Consider the following 15,351-nt stretch of genomic DNA (forward strand, 5'->3'; position numbering starts at 1 on the left):
GTCACGCAGCTTTGTGATCCATTTTAGCTGCTCAGAGGAACAGCCGATGTGTTTTTTTCTGTGTTGAGTGCAATGCTAAGACCTTTACATACACAACTTTCACAAATACCTCAAGCCAGTGAGGTGGGATTCTTATCATTTCAGTTTATAATTGAGATAAAATGAGGCTTAGAAAGCTTAGCTGGCACGGTGGCGCATGCCTGTAATCCCAATGACTTGGGAGGCTGAGGCAGGAGGACTGAGAGTTCAAAGCCAGCCTCAGCAACTTAGCCAGGCCCTCTTTCTAAATAAAATACAAAAAGGGCTGGGAATGTGGGTATGTGGCTCAGTGGTTAAGCACACCTGGGTTCAATCCTGAACCAAAAAAAAGAAAGAAAGAAATTTTAAATAATGTACCCAAGCGTACACAGCTTAAAAAAAAAATGGCATAGCTGTTATATTTGAGCCTAAATCTTCCTAATACCAGAGATGGTTCTTTTTTTTCTTTACTTTTGGTACCAGGCATTGAACCCAGAGTCGCTTAACCACTGAGCCATATCCCTAACCCCCCTCTTTTATATATATATATGTATGTTTATTTTTTAGTTGTGGTGGACATCTTCATTTTATTTTAATGTGGTGCTGAGGATTGAACCCAGTACCTCTCATGTGCTAGGCGAGCGCTCTACCACTGAGCCACACCACAGCCCCCAACCCCTTTTTAAAAAATGTTTTTTAGCTGAATGCAGTGGCACACATCTGTAATCCCAGCAGCTCAGGAAGCTGAGATAGGAGGATCCCGAGTTCAAAGCCAACCTTAGTAATGGTGAGGTGCTAAGCAACTCAGTGAAACCCTGTCTCTAAATAAAATACAAAATAGGACTGGGGATGTGGCTCAGTGGTCAAGTGCCCCTGAATTCAATCCCTGGTACCCGCCCCCCTCAAAAAAATTTTTTTAGTTATTAATGCACCTTATTTTATTCATTTATTTATATGCAGTGCTGAGAATAGAACCCAGTGCCTCACACATATGAGGCAAGCGCTCTACCGCTAAGCCAGCTCTCCCAGCCCTTTTTAATATTTTATTTAGAATCAGGGTCTCACTGAGTTGCTTAGGGCCTCACTAAGTTGCTGAGGCTGGCTTTTAACTTGGTGATCCTCCTGCCTCAGCCTCCCAAGCCATTGGGATTACAGGCATGTGCCACTGCGCCCAGCAAGAGAGATATGGTTCTTAACCACTATGTAATACTGCCTCACTCTTTTGTGGCTCCATACTTAAAGCTACCCATTAAATAACTGACTTACAAGGGAGGTGTGTTCATAGCTGGAGTTAGCAATAGTATGTAACATGTCTGTAGCTTCTAAGACTGCAAAGAGGTTGCTTACACATGTCTACATTTTCAGGCTCTCTTTTTACCCCATTCTGAGTTGAAATGTACTCATGAAGAGATAAAGGAGACCAGGTCACAGGTGAAGCACCAGGGAGAGGGTCTGCTGCCCATTTAGAAATTTCTATTTTACCTTCTTGTACAAGGACTCTGTGCAACTCTCTAGCTCACTACCCTGGCAGGCCCAACTACCAGGATCATATTCTTCAGAACTTTCTAGCAAAAGGTTGGAGACCTCCTTTTGCTTACAAAGTATTGGATTCTTATCAAGGGAAATTGGTCTTGAGTTATTCCACAGAGAACCAGGCCAGGGAAAGTCGCTGCCCCATGAAGGGTAGGTGGTAAGTGCAAAGTTGTTAGGCAGGAGACTGGTATCTGAAGTCTACTTCCAGATTGGCATGGTGGCTCATGGCTATAATCCCACCGATTTTGGAAGCTGAGGCAGGAGGATTGCAAGTTCAAATTCAAGGTCAGCCTCAGCAATTTAGCAAGAGCCAGTCTCAAAATTTAAAAAGAAAAAGTGGGGGTGGGGGGAGCTGGAGATGTGGCTTAGTGGCACAGCATCCCCAAGTTCAACCCCTAATACCCTTGCCCCCACCCCTCTCAAAAAAAGTCTACTCCCAGGCAAAAATACTTAGATAAAAATAACTTTTGAATACCCTGTAGGGAGGGCACCATGGTGGAGACCCTATGAAGTCTCACCTGAGTGATTTGTCTTCCAGGGTTGGCATACAGTGATTGGGCACCAGATAATGATGTTTTCTGCATTTCATATTACTCAACAGACATTATCTGCTTCTTACTCCATCTTTTTACCCAATTCTGAGATGAAATGTACGAATCTCTTTACATGTATTATAAGCAAGGTGTTAAAATGAGCTTGCCTTATTTCCTGTCAAGGTAACCTTCTTACCCTCAAGACAAGCTGGTCTACAGCTGTTTGTCTGCACCAGATCTTTGGGAGTAGAAAGAATAGGGCCTCAGGGACAGAGGTCATTTAGAAGGCACGTTTTTGCAGTCTGTAAAAAGCAGAAAAGTGTTTTTTTTTTAATGCACCTGTTTAAAATATATACTGATGTGATATATGTAAATGCAATTCTAAATTCCATTCCAACTAGCAGTATGTAAGTTCTGAGCCCTGAGGGGAAATGTTTGCAGAAGTTCATCGCTGTTTCAAATCTCATTGAAACCCCTCAAGATGTACCTTTTGTTTTCATGGGCCTTTAAACACAGGTAAGTCCTCTTCCTGTTTCTAGAGCCAGAGGGATTGTGAACTCTGGAGGAATTTTCTAGGTCAGGGATGTTAAATGAGTGGCATATGGGTTGCCACTCGTTCCTGCACCTGTAGCAGGCGTTACTCATTGATCACAGCACTCTCCTGTCAAATCTAGGCACTGCCTTTGGATCTTTCAGGACAGTGTTCAGTATCAATTGAGCAGAATTAGCAAGTGAGTTAATCTTGCTGCCAACCTTGATCCAGTGATGAGTAGCCTTTCCTCCACCCACTCCACTCCCTGCAGGAAGTGGGTTTAAGAAAGTTACAACCATCTGTCATTCACACATGGTGCTCAGATGGGAGCACATTTGCCAATGGTGCTTTTGCCACTGTATGTTCAAATACACACATGCTTTAAAGCATATGGACAATCGCATTGCATCTACTTATTTGGTGTCACTTCATCTATACCACCAATCATATTTATATCATCCAGACAATGATAGATCTTGCTGATTTATTTAATAATTTAAGATTTTCAGCATATGCATAAAGCTCATTTTAAAATCAGTTAGGCTGGGTGTGGTGGTGCACGACTATAAATCCCAGAGATTAGGGAGGCTGAGGAAGGAGGATCACAAACTCGAGGCCAGCCTCAGCAACTTAAAGAGGCCCTGAGCAACTTAGAAAGACCCCGTCTCAAAATAAAAAATAAGGGCTGGGGTTGTGGCTCAGTGGCAGTGTGCTTGCCTTGCACATGTGAGGCCCTAGGTTCGATCCTCAGCACCACATAAAAATAAATAAACAAAATAAAGACATTGCATCCATATATAACTAAAAAATATTTATAAAAAATATAAAGGTCTGGGGATGTGGCTCAGTGGTTAAGCACCCCTGGGTTCAATCCCTGGTAAAAAAAAAAAAAAAAAAAATATATATATATATATATATATATATATATACACACACACACACACAATTGGAAACTGTGCAAAGAGAAACTATGGAGGCTTGAAAGAAGCACCACACATTTTTATTAAATTCTGAAAACAAGAACAATCAATCTTTCTTTTTTCCTCCCTTGTGCTGGGCATTGAACCCAGGGCCTCATATATGCCAGGCAAGTGCTCTCTCTGCCACTGACTATATCCCCATCAATTTGGAGTCCTGCATTTGGTGTAATTATCCTAAAAGGATGAAGGGGAATAAATATGTTATTGGAAGAAGGGAAACACAATTTGTGGAGACCTTCCTTAAAGGTAATTCTCCAAACAAAGTAACAGAGGAAGGCGGGGATCCTCAGAAAGGAAAAAAACGACAAAACAGAAGAAAACAGTTCACTATCATTCACCTCATGAGTTTCTTTATTTTATGGTTGAAGCAAAAGTAATATCATCTTCTGATGTAGTACTCATACTTTATCCACAAGGTACTGTAGTACTCAGAATCTTGTGGAGGAATTCAGATTATTATGTTTTTAAAATGAGGAGGGGACGCGGGCTGTGGCTCAGTAGTGGAGCTCTTGCCTAGCATGCATGAGGCACTGGGTTCGAACCTAGTGCCTCACATGTGCAAATAAATAAATAAAACTAAATAAACAAAATAAAGATATTGGGTCCATTTACAACTAAAAATATTTTTTTTTAAAAAAGTAAGGAGGTATTTTGGTTTAGATATGTCCTCTGGAAGCTCATGTGTGAGACAATGCAAAAATGTTCAGAAGCACAATGATTAGATTGTGAGGGCTTTAACCTAATTAGTGGATTAATCCATTGATATGGATCAACTGGGTGGTAATTGCAGGCAGGTAGGGTATAGCTGGAGAAAGTATGTCATTGGGGGTTTATATTATGTCTCTGGTGAGCCAGGCTCTCTTGCTGATTCCTGGTTGCTATGTCCTGAGCTGCTTTCCTCTGCTATGCCCTCGTACCGTGATGTTCTGCCTTCCCTCAGCCCCAGAGCTATGTAGTCTGCCAACCATGGACTGAACCTCTGGAACCTGAGACAAAAATAAACTTTTCCTCTGCTAAGTTGTCCTAGTCAGGTATGTTGGTGATAGTGATTCAAAAGCTGATTAAAGCAGAGGACAAAAGGATCAATTAAAAGGCAGTGGGCCAGCGTGGTGGCCCATGTCTGTAATTCCCGCTACTCAGGAGGCTGAGGCAGGAGGAATGCAAGGTTGAGGCCAGTTTAGGCAACTTATCAAGACCCTGTCTCAGAATAAAAAGGGATAGAGATGTGTCTCAGTGGAAATGCCTGCTGAGCATGCACACAGTGCCCTGGGTTCAATCCCCAACACCACACACACACAAACACAAAATATTAGCAGAATAGATGAGAAAACGATTCAATGACATGCTATCTACAAATGTATGCTTCTTTAAATGTGATACACAGGTAGGCTGAAAGTGAAAATATAATCATCTATCATGCAAACATAAATGTTAAAAAGCAATAGTGCCTATATTAATATCAGAGAGTCAAATTCAAAGAAAAAAAAAGAAATTACTAGAGACAAAGAGGGACATTATATAATGACAAGAGAATCAATCCAACAAGAAGATACAGCAATCCTAAATGTGTCTACACCAACACCAGGGCTTCAGAATAGATGAAGCAAAAACTGACAGAACTGAAAGGAAAATTAACCAAATCCACAATTATTGCTGGGGATTTTGACACCACACTCTTGCAATAATTGATAGAACTACTAGATAGAAAATCATCAAGATCTAGAACTGAACTGTAGCGCCTAACAATGTTTATGGAACACTCTACCAATATTGACACAAAACATGTTCTCTCTCACTTTTTTTTTCAACTTTTTTTAAAAAATATTTTTTAATTGTTGATAGACCTTTATTTATTTATTTATATGTGATGCTGAGAATTGAACCCAGTGCCTCACACATGCTAGGCAAGTACTCTACCACTGAGCTACATCCCCAGCCTTTTAAAAATGTTTTTTTGTAGATGGACAGAATATTTTTATTTTATTACTTATTTATTTTTATGTGATGCTGATGATCAAACCCAGTGCCTCATATGTGCTAGGTAAGCACTCTACCACTGAGCTACAGCCCCAGCTCTCTTTTAAATGCCCATAAAATATGCACCTAGATAGATCATATCCTGGGTAAGAAGACAACCATCACAAACTTAAAAGAATTGAAATTATAGAGTTGTTCTCTGGATATAGTGGAGTCAAACTACAAATCAATAAGAGGACAACAGGAAAACCTCTAAATGAAACTGTACTCAAAGGAACTCCAACTGAGCAGTTCATGGAAACTTCCTGGAGCACAGACTCTCAAATGTTGAAAATGAACAGGTGTCAAGCAAAGAGGAAGAACTGTGGATCTCCCAGCCAGAGGAGACAGCATAACAATTAATAGGAAGAGAAAAATCACAAGTCTCTATTAGCTAAAAAAGGCCAGGAGTGAAGAGTTAACAAGGTTACATAAATCTGTCATTTTGTGGAAGTCTAGCATCTGATCATCCTAATTTGGGGCAAACTTCCTGTCTTGTTCCTGGTGAGAGGCAGAGCCCATATCTCAAAGTGGAAAAAACAACAAACAACAACAACAAAAAATAAATCATGTATCACCTTGTCAGACTCCCTTGCAGTTAAGGAATGGGCAGAGGATCTATTTACACCAATCAGATATACCTTCTCTGAAATGGAATTGGGGCTAGTGACAGAACATCGGAGACAATGATGAATTTTTAAAGGTAGCAGTGGCAGTTCAAGTTCTAGTTCAAGGGACAGCCATGCAAGCTGTATCATCTGCAGAACAGGTCTCCTTTTATGTGGTCTTTTATCTACAGGGATGAACTCAGGGTGCTTAACCACTGAACAACATTCCCAGCCATTTTTATTTTTTATTTTGAGACGGTCTTGCTAAATTACTGAGGCTGGTTTTGAATTTACAATCCTCCTGCCTCAGCCTCCAAAGAAGCTGGGATTACAGGCATGCTGAATTTATATTTTTTAATAAACTATTTCACTACTTATATCAGAAAGTCGAGTTTTGTTTATTGAAATTAAGATTTCATACGGGTAGAGGCTACAAAGATAGGGACAAGATCATAGAATGCCTTTTATGTCATAATTAAGGTGATGGTCCATTATGAAAGAATGGCAAGTCACTGGAGGTAGTAAGCTAGAAAGTGATATGGATATATTTTTCATTAATAATACCAGTCATAAATCACAAGCGCCTAGCCAGGCATGGTGGTGCACACCTGTAATCCCAGCTTCTGAGGAGAACAAGGCAGGAGGATTGCAAGTTTGAGACAAGCCTCAGCAGCTTAGCAAGACCCTGTCTCAAAATAAAGTAAAAAGGGCTGGGGATGTAGCTCAGTGGTAGAGAGCCTCTGGATTCAACCCCGAGTACCTGAAAAACAAATGAAAAAAATTCTAATAAATCACAAATGCTTGAAATATGGAAGGTAGCACATACAGAGACTGAGAATTAGGACTTGTCAATTTGAGCTATGCTGGAGTGGGAAGAGAGATGTGATTAAAGAGAAGGGTAAAGGATGACCCCCAGAGTGTCTAGAAGAATGGTTGTTCCTCAAACCGAGATTAATTGGAACCAGTTATATTACTTTGATTTTTTTTCTTTAACCTTTGTATTGTGAAATAATAGTAGATTTACATTCATGCTTGCAATCCCAGCAGCTTGGGAGGCTAGGGCGGGAAGATCACAAGTTCAAGGTCAGCCTTGGCAAAAGCAAGGTGCTAAGCAACTCAATGAGACCCTGTCTCTAAATAAAATACAAAATAGGGCTGGGGATATGGCTCAGTGGCTGAATGCCCCTGAGTTCAATCCCCATTACCCCCCCCCCCAAAAAAAAAAGAATAATATGGAGATATTCTGTGAATCCCTTACCCAGTTCCCCCCAGAGGTAGCATAGTGCAAAATTATAGTATGATATTGACAGGATATTGACATTGATACAGTCAAGATACAGATCACTTTCATCATTGATAAGTTGGACATCATCAAAATAAAAATATCTCACTGTGTGAAAGACCTTGTAAAGAGTCCCCGAAAGAGAAATTACAGACTGGGAGAAAATATGTGCAAACCATGCATCTAACAAAGGATTTGTATCTAGATTATGTAAATAACTCTCAGAATTCAATATTCAAAAAAATGAGCAAAAGACATGGATAGTCACAGACATTTCCCCAAAGAGGATATACAGATGGCAAACAAGCACAGGAAAGATGTTCAACTTCATTAACCATTAAAGAAATGCAAATTAAAATCACATGAGATGTCACTACACACATACCAGAATGGCTAACATTAAAAAAAAAAAGATAATATCAAATGTTGCTAAGGATGTAGAGAAACTGGATCACTTATCCTTTGGTGGTGGGAATGTAAGATGGTCTGGAACACAATTTTGTAGGCTCCTTTTAAAACTAAAAGCAGTCTAACTATATGATCTAGCAATTGCACTCTTGGATACTTGCTCCAGAGAAATACAAATCTATTTTCATGCAGAAATGTGTGCACAAGTCTCCATAGTAGCTTTATTCATAATATTTTTAAAAACCTGGAAATTACCCAAAGATCATTCAGTGGGTATATGGTTACAAATGTGACATCCATACCATGGAATACTACTCAGCAATAAAAAGAATAAGCAATCAATGCATACAATGTGGATGAGCCTCTAGGAACTTATATTAACGAACCAAACTAATCTTAAAAGGAAGGACACAGCCAGGAAAGGTGGTTACACACCTATAATGCCAGCAGCTCAGGAGGCCTAGGTAGGAGGATTACAAGTTAAAGGCCAGCTTGGGCAATTTAGCAAGACTGTCTCAAACTCATAGCTCAGTGGTAGAGACCCTCTGGGTCTAATCCCCAGTACCAAAAATAAACAAAAACAAGACAAAAAAAAAAAGCAACAAAACCAGGAAAACATATACTGCACAATCTCACTTATGTAGCACTCAAGAAATAACATATTTATAGAGATGGAAAACAGATCAGTGATTGCCAGGAGATGAGAAGGGGAGGAAGGTGGTTGTGGCTAAAAAGGGTGGCATACGAGTGTCTTTTGAAAATGATACAGGTAAGTATCTTGACTAGTTACACAAAGCTACACGTGACAAAACTGTTGAGGGCTCTATACACATATATACAAATGAGTGCATTGTTTAACTGGTGAAATCTGCATGTGCTCTAGGAATTGTACCAATGTCACTTTCCTGGTTTTGATATTATACTGTATTGTTTTTTGTTTTGGTGTTGGGGATGGAACCCAGGACCTCATACATGCTACCAAGTGCTCTACCACTGAACCACGCCCCAGCCCTGTACTACAGTTCTGCAAATGCTAAAATTGGGGGAGCCTGGGTGAAGGTGCATGTTTGTAACTATCTGTGAGTCTCTTATTTCAAAGTAGAAAGTTTTAAAAACTGGGCTTATAAGCCAGGCACAGAAAGACTCCACTTCCACTCATGTGGAAGCTAGAAAGGTTGATCTAAGACAGTAGACGGCAATCACCAGGGGCTTGGAGGAGGTAGAGAAAGTTTGGTTAGCAGGTAGGAAACCACAGTTAGAATTAAATTGTAATGTTCTTTAGCAGAGTAGGGTATCAGTAGTCAATGATTTGTGTATTTCAAAATAGCTAGAGAGAGGACTTTTAAGTATTTCTAATATAAATAAATGGTAAATATTGGTGTGATAGGGGCTGGGGTTATGGCTCAGGGGTGGAGTGCTTTTTTGCATGTGTGACGCACTGGGTTTGATCCTCAGCACCACATATAAAGATATTGTTGTCCATAAAATTTAAAAAATATATTGGTGTGGTAAATATATTAATAACCCTGATTTGATCATCCCACGTTCTATACACCTGTCAAAATATCACACTGTACCCCATGAATTTGTGCCATTATTGTGTTAATTTTTAAAAAGAATTTTAAAAATCATGCTCAAAATCAGTACGATCAGGAGTCACAGAAACGATGTGTCATTGTCTCACCACACGTTTTGAGACAAGTTTCAAAGCTGCAGCTGCTTATCAATGGCCAGAGTGCATGGAAGCCACAATGAGCCTTCTTTTCCCAGCAGTGAATTCACAGAGAACTAATGGTATTTGTTCCTTGTGTTGTCGATGAGTGTCAATGCCATCACGTGCTCGTTTTCCATTTTCACAGTGACAGGTTTGTGACTGGGTCACCTCACCCCACCTTTTCTTCCCCCCAGTGTGTGTTGGGGGGTGTCACGCTGAATGGCTGGCATTTTCCTTCCCGTGATTGGCAGAAGCTCTGTCAATCACTTTTGAAATGACCTGGTCACCTTTATAGTGGCCTAAGGTGCTGCCCTGATCCTCTAAGTAGCAGAATGTGTCTTCACGTGTAGGCATGGCCTCCCACAGCCCCAGGGGTCGAATTACCTTATCTGTCCTTGTAACCCTGCCCCTCTTGACCTTTTTTGGATGGAACATTCTAAAGAATGAGGGTCCCCCCAATAAAAGTTCACGTCCCACCGTGCTAGCTCTTGCGCCAGCCTCTCATGACTTTCCTTGCTCTCCCATTTGAGGCCGAGAGCAAGGAGCCATCCTGAAGCTTGATTTAAGGGTAAAATGTGTGTCTGTGTTTTATTTGGTATCCCAGGAAATTCACTCGAGCCACCTTTATTTAGCTCCCCGCACTGGTGTGTGTGTGGGGGGCAAGTGTGTATTTAAAAGTCCTCTCAGATCTCTCCCCATCTCCCTCCCCACCCTCCTTAAAGCTTTTTTTCATAACCCCCAATTTTAAAAATGGCCATTGCATATTCCCCTGTCTGCCCTATTTTATTTCCAAGATTTATGTAGCATCTTAAGTTTGAGCCTTCAGCCACCCTGGAGTGTCTCGAGTATAAGCAGCCAACAAATCTTAGGATCTTCTCCATGGTGAGTAACTTTGCCTTGGGGTGGGGGGAGAAAGAAAAAGAGAGCCATCAATTATACAGCCTGTTCTTTGGAAAGCCTGAGTGTCCATTTCTTCTTTCTCCCTTAAAGAGGGGGCCACTTAGTCATTAACTAATAATGTCAAATCATACCAAATGCCAAAATGACAGTACTTCTGAAGAGTGACAGAGACCTGTAAGGGTAACTTTGGCACGACTTTAAAGCCACGAGGCCTCCTGTGAATGTTTTATTGGAACAAATCACTTCCTCTCAGGTTCCCACAAAGTCTCAAAGCTGATGATAGAAGATAATGTCATTTCCTTCTTGTATGGAGATAAGTCAAAGATCTTTAAATTCCCTGAATCAGCCAAACAATGGTATATGAGAAGAGCAAAATTCATCCCCTAGGCTGGGCCTCTTGTTTATTTACCATTCATGGGTTCTTAGGGCTTTGGTAGCAACTGTAGCAATGTTCTATAGTAATGAGACATACCTACTCATCTTGGGAGAGAAGATATCTTGTTGTATTTTTGATATAACGCCTTGAATTCTAGAAGGCAAAAGTCAGAAAGGTTTATGTCAATGCTGGGGTGATGATGTTACAGCTCAAGTTCTAAATTCCAAGAGTGGCTTAGAAAAGGTTTACAGACCAAATCAAGGAAGTGGAGGTTTTTAAAAATACTGCAGATGGCTCCCCCCATCCTTTTTTTGAGGAGTTATTCTTAAATAAGGCAAATCAGCCACATGCAGAATGGGATCATGTACCCTTTCTTCACTTTACACACTGAGCTTTTTTTTCTTTTTCTTTCTTTCTTTCTTTTTTTTTATACTATGGATTGAACTCAGGGGCACTCAGTCACTGAGCCATGTCCCCTATTTTGTATTTTCTTTAAAAGACAGAGTCTCACTGAGTTGCTTAGCACCTCATTGTTGCTGAGGCTGGCTTTGAACTCACAATCCCCCTGCCTTAGCCTCCTGAGCCTCTGAGATTACAGGCATGCACAACCACTTTCTTAATGAATTAAAATACCAGGAAGATGCTACCAAATATTTTCTGAAACTGACACATAATAGCTTTGTTATCATGATGTCTTTAGCTGTTTGATGGTTTATGCCTCTTTGTTGCCTTAGATGATTTTCCTTTTGGCAATCAAAGTTCATTTCACATAATCTAGCCATTCAGAGGGTCCTTCTGAGTCATTCCCTAGGCTGACCACAGACAAACCCCATGTGCACCTAGGAATATAACAAGCCACGTGCCTGCCAGTCTATCTCAGATGCCCAGCGGTCATAGTGGGGTTTGCGATCACCAAGCCTCTTCAGAATGCCCTGGTTTTCCATAGTAATTCTCACCAGTTCGCGGTTCCTTGTTTCTCTGTTTAAGCTGAAAAACACAAAACCCAAGGATGAGTGAAGGAGAAAATGCTTCTTGAGGATGGGAGACGGGGAGGAGGTGAAGTTGCCATTCCGTTTAGTTCCAGGCTGCCCAAGTGCAGGGAGGAAAGAGTCCTGCAGTGCCCTGAGGCCCCAAAAGCAAACCTGTCCTCAATCCCACTGCCCACTAGAAGATTCTCCTTTATTGGTCTGGGATGGTACTTGGGCACTAGGCAATTTTACAAAGCTCCCCCAGTATTATAATGTGAAACCAGGATCGAGAACCTCGAGTTTAAATGAAGAGGAAAGGCTCCCAATGGATAAGCCACAAATGGCTGGCTACAATTTTTAGTCCATCTCATAACCCTCAGGTTTCAATTTTGTTTGAGATATACCAGGATAGAGGAAAGGCATCTTCGTGCACACACACCTCCACCAAATTCCTTCCTTTGCATACACTTCTTTTGTAGCTCTGACCACTTCAGATTGGTATTATTTACGTAGATGTCTCCCTTTCTCAGACTTTGAGTTCTTTGAGGTTAGAAAATATATGTCTTATTTCATCTATTCCTGGTGCCTAGCACATTAATACCTACTCAGGAAATATTTGTGGAACCAATTTGAATAATACTGTGTCATTGTCTCAGCTATAGTGCTATGGTCTGAATGTCTGTGTGGCCCCCAAATTTGCATGTTGAAATCCTAACCCCCAAAGGGATAGTATTAGGAGGTGAGACTTTGGGGAGATGATTAAGTCACCCTAATGGGATTCATGTCCTCATGGGAGAAGTCTGAGAGAGATCCTTTTGCCCCTCCCACTGTGTGAATTTACAGTGGAAAGATGGGTTCGGTGCAGCAGGAAGCAGCCCTTCCCAGACACCTAATTTGCTGGTGCCTTGATCTTTGGACTTCCCAGTCTCCAGAACTGTCAGAAATAAATTTCTATTGTTTATAAGCTACCCAGTATATGGTACTGCAGCCCAAAAGACTAAGACATGTGGCTATCATTTTACAAAAGTTTTCAGTGCCTTCTTGTGATGAACTCTGAATAAAACTCTGAAAAGCCTCTTAGATTATATTAGTTCTTTGATGCTAGAGAAAGTTCTCCATTCTCAAAGTTTCCATTCTCAACATGGTCTCTTTGGTTACTCTTCAAGATAATTTCTTTTAACTATTCCTCTTGCTCATGAGAACCCAGGGGGAAGGTCCAATTTGACTTCCTAAAAATGGAATACGAGCCAGGTGTGGTGGTGCACGCCTGTAATCCCAGTGGCTTGGGAGGCTGAGACAGAAGAATCGGGAGTTCAAAGCCAGCTTCAGCAATGGCAAGTCACTGAGCAACTCAGTGAGACCCTGTCTCTAAATAAAATACAACACAGGCTGGGGATGTGGCTCAGTGGTTGAGTGCCCCTGAGTTCAATCCCCGGTACCAAAAAAAAAAAAAAAAAAAGAAATACAGAAGAAGAACACTACCTTTTGGAATAGTATTCATTCCAGCAGTCCACCTGGGCAGGGCCCCGATGGGCATTGGCAATTTTCTGACACAGTTGCTTATTTTCATACTCGATTTTGTCGATTCTCTTTTGTTCACCCTGTTAAGAAACCCCACCCCACCATGACATCACTGCTGTACTTGTTCTCACACATGAAGGCTGAGCATAACTCTGCTCTGGGACTGTGAGTCACTCTAGAGAAAAGCAGAGCCTAGGAAAATGGAGCTGACGGGTGTGAGGAGGTAGAGTAAAGCTTTGAGATAGGTGGGTATCTAGGAGGTTCTGGGAAAGTGACTCTCTTTAGGGTAAAGATTTAAAAAATCAATATAATATGCCTGCAGATGACAAGAACAAATACCTGTAATCTGCTCAATTTTAAAATGTGATGTGTGTGCGCCATTGGAGGTTTGGTATTGACCACAGGCTTTACTAGAAAAGAGGGATAAAAGAACAATGTTACTGCACAGGAATCTTAGTGATGGCCTCAGAAAATCTACTAGAATAAACTCTGACTAATGAACTTGATTTATGACTATATTCTGGCCAAGATCTCCCCCGCCCTTTTCCTGGTACTGGGGATTGAACCTCGAAGCATTTTACCACTGAGCCACACCCCTAGCCCCCCCCCCCCCCCGCCCTTTTTAATTTTGAGACAGTGCCTCGCCAAGTTGCGTAGGGCCTCTCAGGTTTTCTGAGACTGGCCTCGAATTTGCGATTCTCCTGTCTCAGCCTCCTGAGTCACTGGAATTACAGGTGTGAGCCACTGCTCCCGGCTCTGAAGAGTTTTGAGCAGAAGTGAAAGAATGGTGAGGACATTTTACAGAGATAAAACAGCCTTTGTCTATGGACATTGAAGTCCTATCCTCTTTCTAACTTATTTTGGCTTTAAAGAGTTTAAAATAAGTGTTTCCACCACATGAAGTTCCTGGTGGAAGATAAATTTTGTTACTGATATTAACGTCCTCTTGAATAAACTCAGCAGAGAAGACCATATCACCCCAAAGTTGATAGCTCTATGGTGGACCCTTGGAGAACCGCTTATGGCAGCATCCAACCGAAACTATCCACATACCTATCTGTATTCTATTCCTGTGAAGTATGTAGTGGCCAAGGTCCAGCTTTTTCCTGAAAGTTGTGCTTTGCCTATGATTAGAGACGATAACAGGGTAGGCCAGATAATCCAGGGAATTGTTCATCTTCTCTTTCTAGTCTAACTTCAGAAATGAGGCAACTAGGTCTTCTGTGAGGTACTTAGCTGTCCCCCCGACAGGTGTCATAGTTATCCAATTATGACATCAGGGTCAGGTCTTGGGAAAGGAATAGAAGCAAGAGAACATGCTGGCCATCTCTAGGCATCTACTTTTGAAAACTTTGTTTTTATAATTAAATTTTTTTTATGTTGACATAAAATTTGAACATATTTGTGGGATGCAGAATGATAATTTGGTACATTTATTTGGTGTGTAATGATCAAATCAGGGTAATAAGCATTTCTATCTCCTAAAATGTAATTCTGTGTGTTAGGCTTCTATTTTTCATGCTAACCTAGGTCTAAGTCAAGATCAAGGGCAGGGGACTCCGAAGTTCCCCCCCTCTGATTTGTATGTAGATGGTAACAATGCTGGAAGGAAAAGAGGGTTGGGATGGCACAGGCATGGGCTGGGGATAAATTCATCCTTGGTTACATACCTTGGGCTATAAGCCAAGTAGTTTTTACTACAGTTTCCCTGAAAGGACAAGACCACAAGCTTTTGGGGGAGATGACAGATGGCCTTAATGATAATCTGATCCAATTTTATCACTTTCCAGATGAAGAAATTGAAGTCCAGATCAACAGCAAAGCTGCTCAAGAACCAAGGTAGTGGCAGAGCTGGGCTCAGGATGTTGAGTCCCTAAATTCCAGTGACTGGGGCTGAGGTTGTAGCTCAGTGGTAGAGCACTTGCCTAGCATGTGTGAGGCACTGGGTTGGATCCTCAGCAC

General features: G+C 41.2%; 1 protein-coding gene and 1 non-coding gene across 2 annotated transcripts; both read right to left on the reverse strand.

Annotated features, from left to right (window-relative positions):
* Positions 1-613: 613 nt before the first annotated feature.
* Positions 614-685, reverse strand: Trnaa-agc (transfer RNA alanine (anticodon AGC)). The gene has a single exon. It is a non-coding gene; the product is annotated as a tRNA-Ala (tRNA).
* Positions 686-10,996: 10,311 nt separating this feature from the next.
* Cfap97d1 (CFAP97 domain containing 1) lies at positions 10,997-14,566 on the reverse strand. The gene is made up of 5 exons (XM_046442862.1): positions 14,443-14,566; positions 13,729-13,799; positions 13,351-13,469; positions 11,764-11,887; positions 10,997-11,053 (listed from the first exon to the last, which is right to left on the reverse strand). Exons 1-5 carry the CDS (start codon positions 14,564-14,566, stop codon positions 10,997-10,999), a joined length of 495 nt encoding a protein of 164 aa, XP_046298818.1.
* Between the last annotated feature and the right edge of the window lie 785 nt (positions 14,567-15,351).

This window comes from Marmota monax, unplaced genomic scaffold, assembly GCF_021218885.2.
Source record: "Marmota monax isolate L192 unplaced genomic scaffold, Marmota_monax_Labrador192_F-V1.1 WCK01_AAM20220418_F8-fsc00205, whole genome shotgun sequence".
NCBI lineage: Eukaryota > Metazoa > Chordata > Mammalia > Rodentia > Sciuridae > Marmota > Marmota monax.

What these genes read in the sequence shown, in the direction of transcription:
- Cfap97d1 (XM_046442862.1), bottom strand. Translation starts at nt 14,566, where the DNA reads ATGAACAATTCCCTGGATTATCTGGCCTACCCTGTTATCGTCTCTAAT. An exon ending in AATGAATACTATTCCAAAAG is followed by an intron (nt 11,888 to 13,350) that starts GTAGTGTTCTTC and finishes TGTGTTTTTCAG; the next exon opens with CTTAAACAGAGAAACAAGGA. An exon ending in CATCTGAGATAGACTGGCAG is followed by an intron (nt 11,054 to 11,763) that starts GCACGTGGCTTG and finishes TTTGCCTTCTAG; the next exon opens with AATTCAAGGCGTTATATCAA.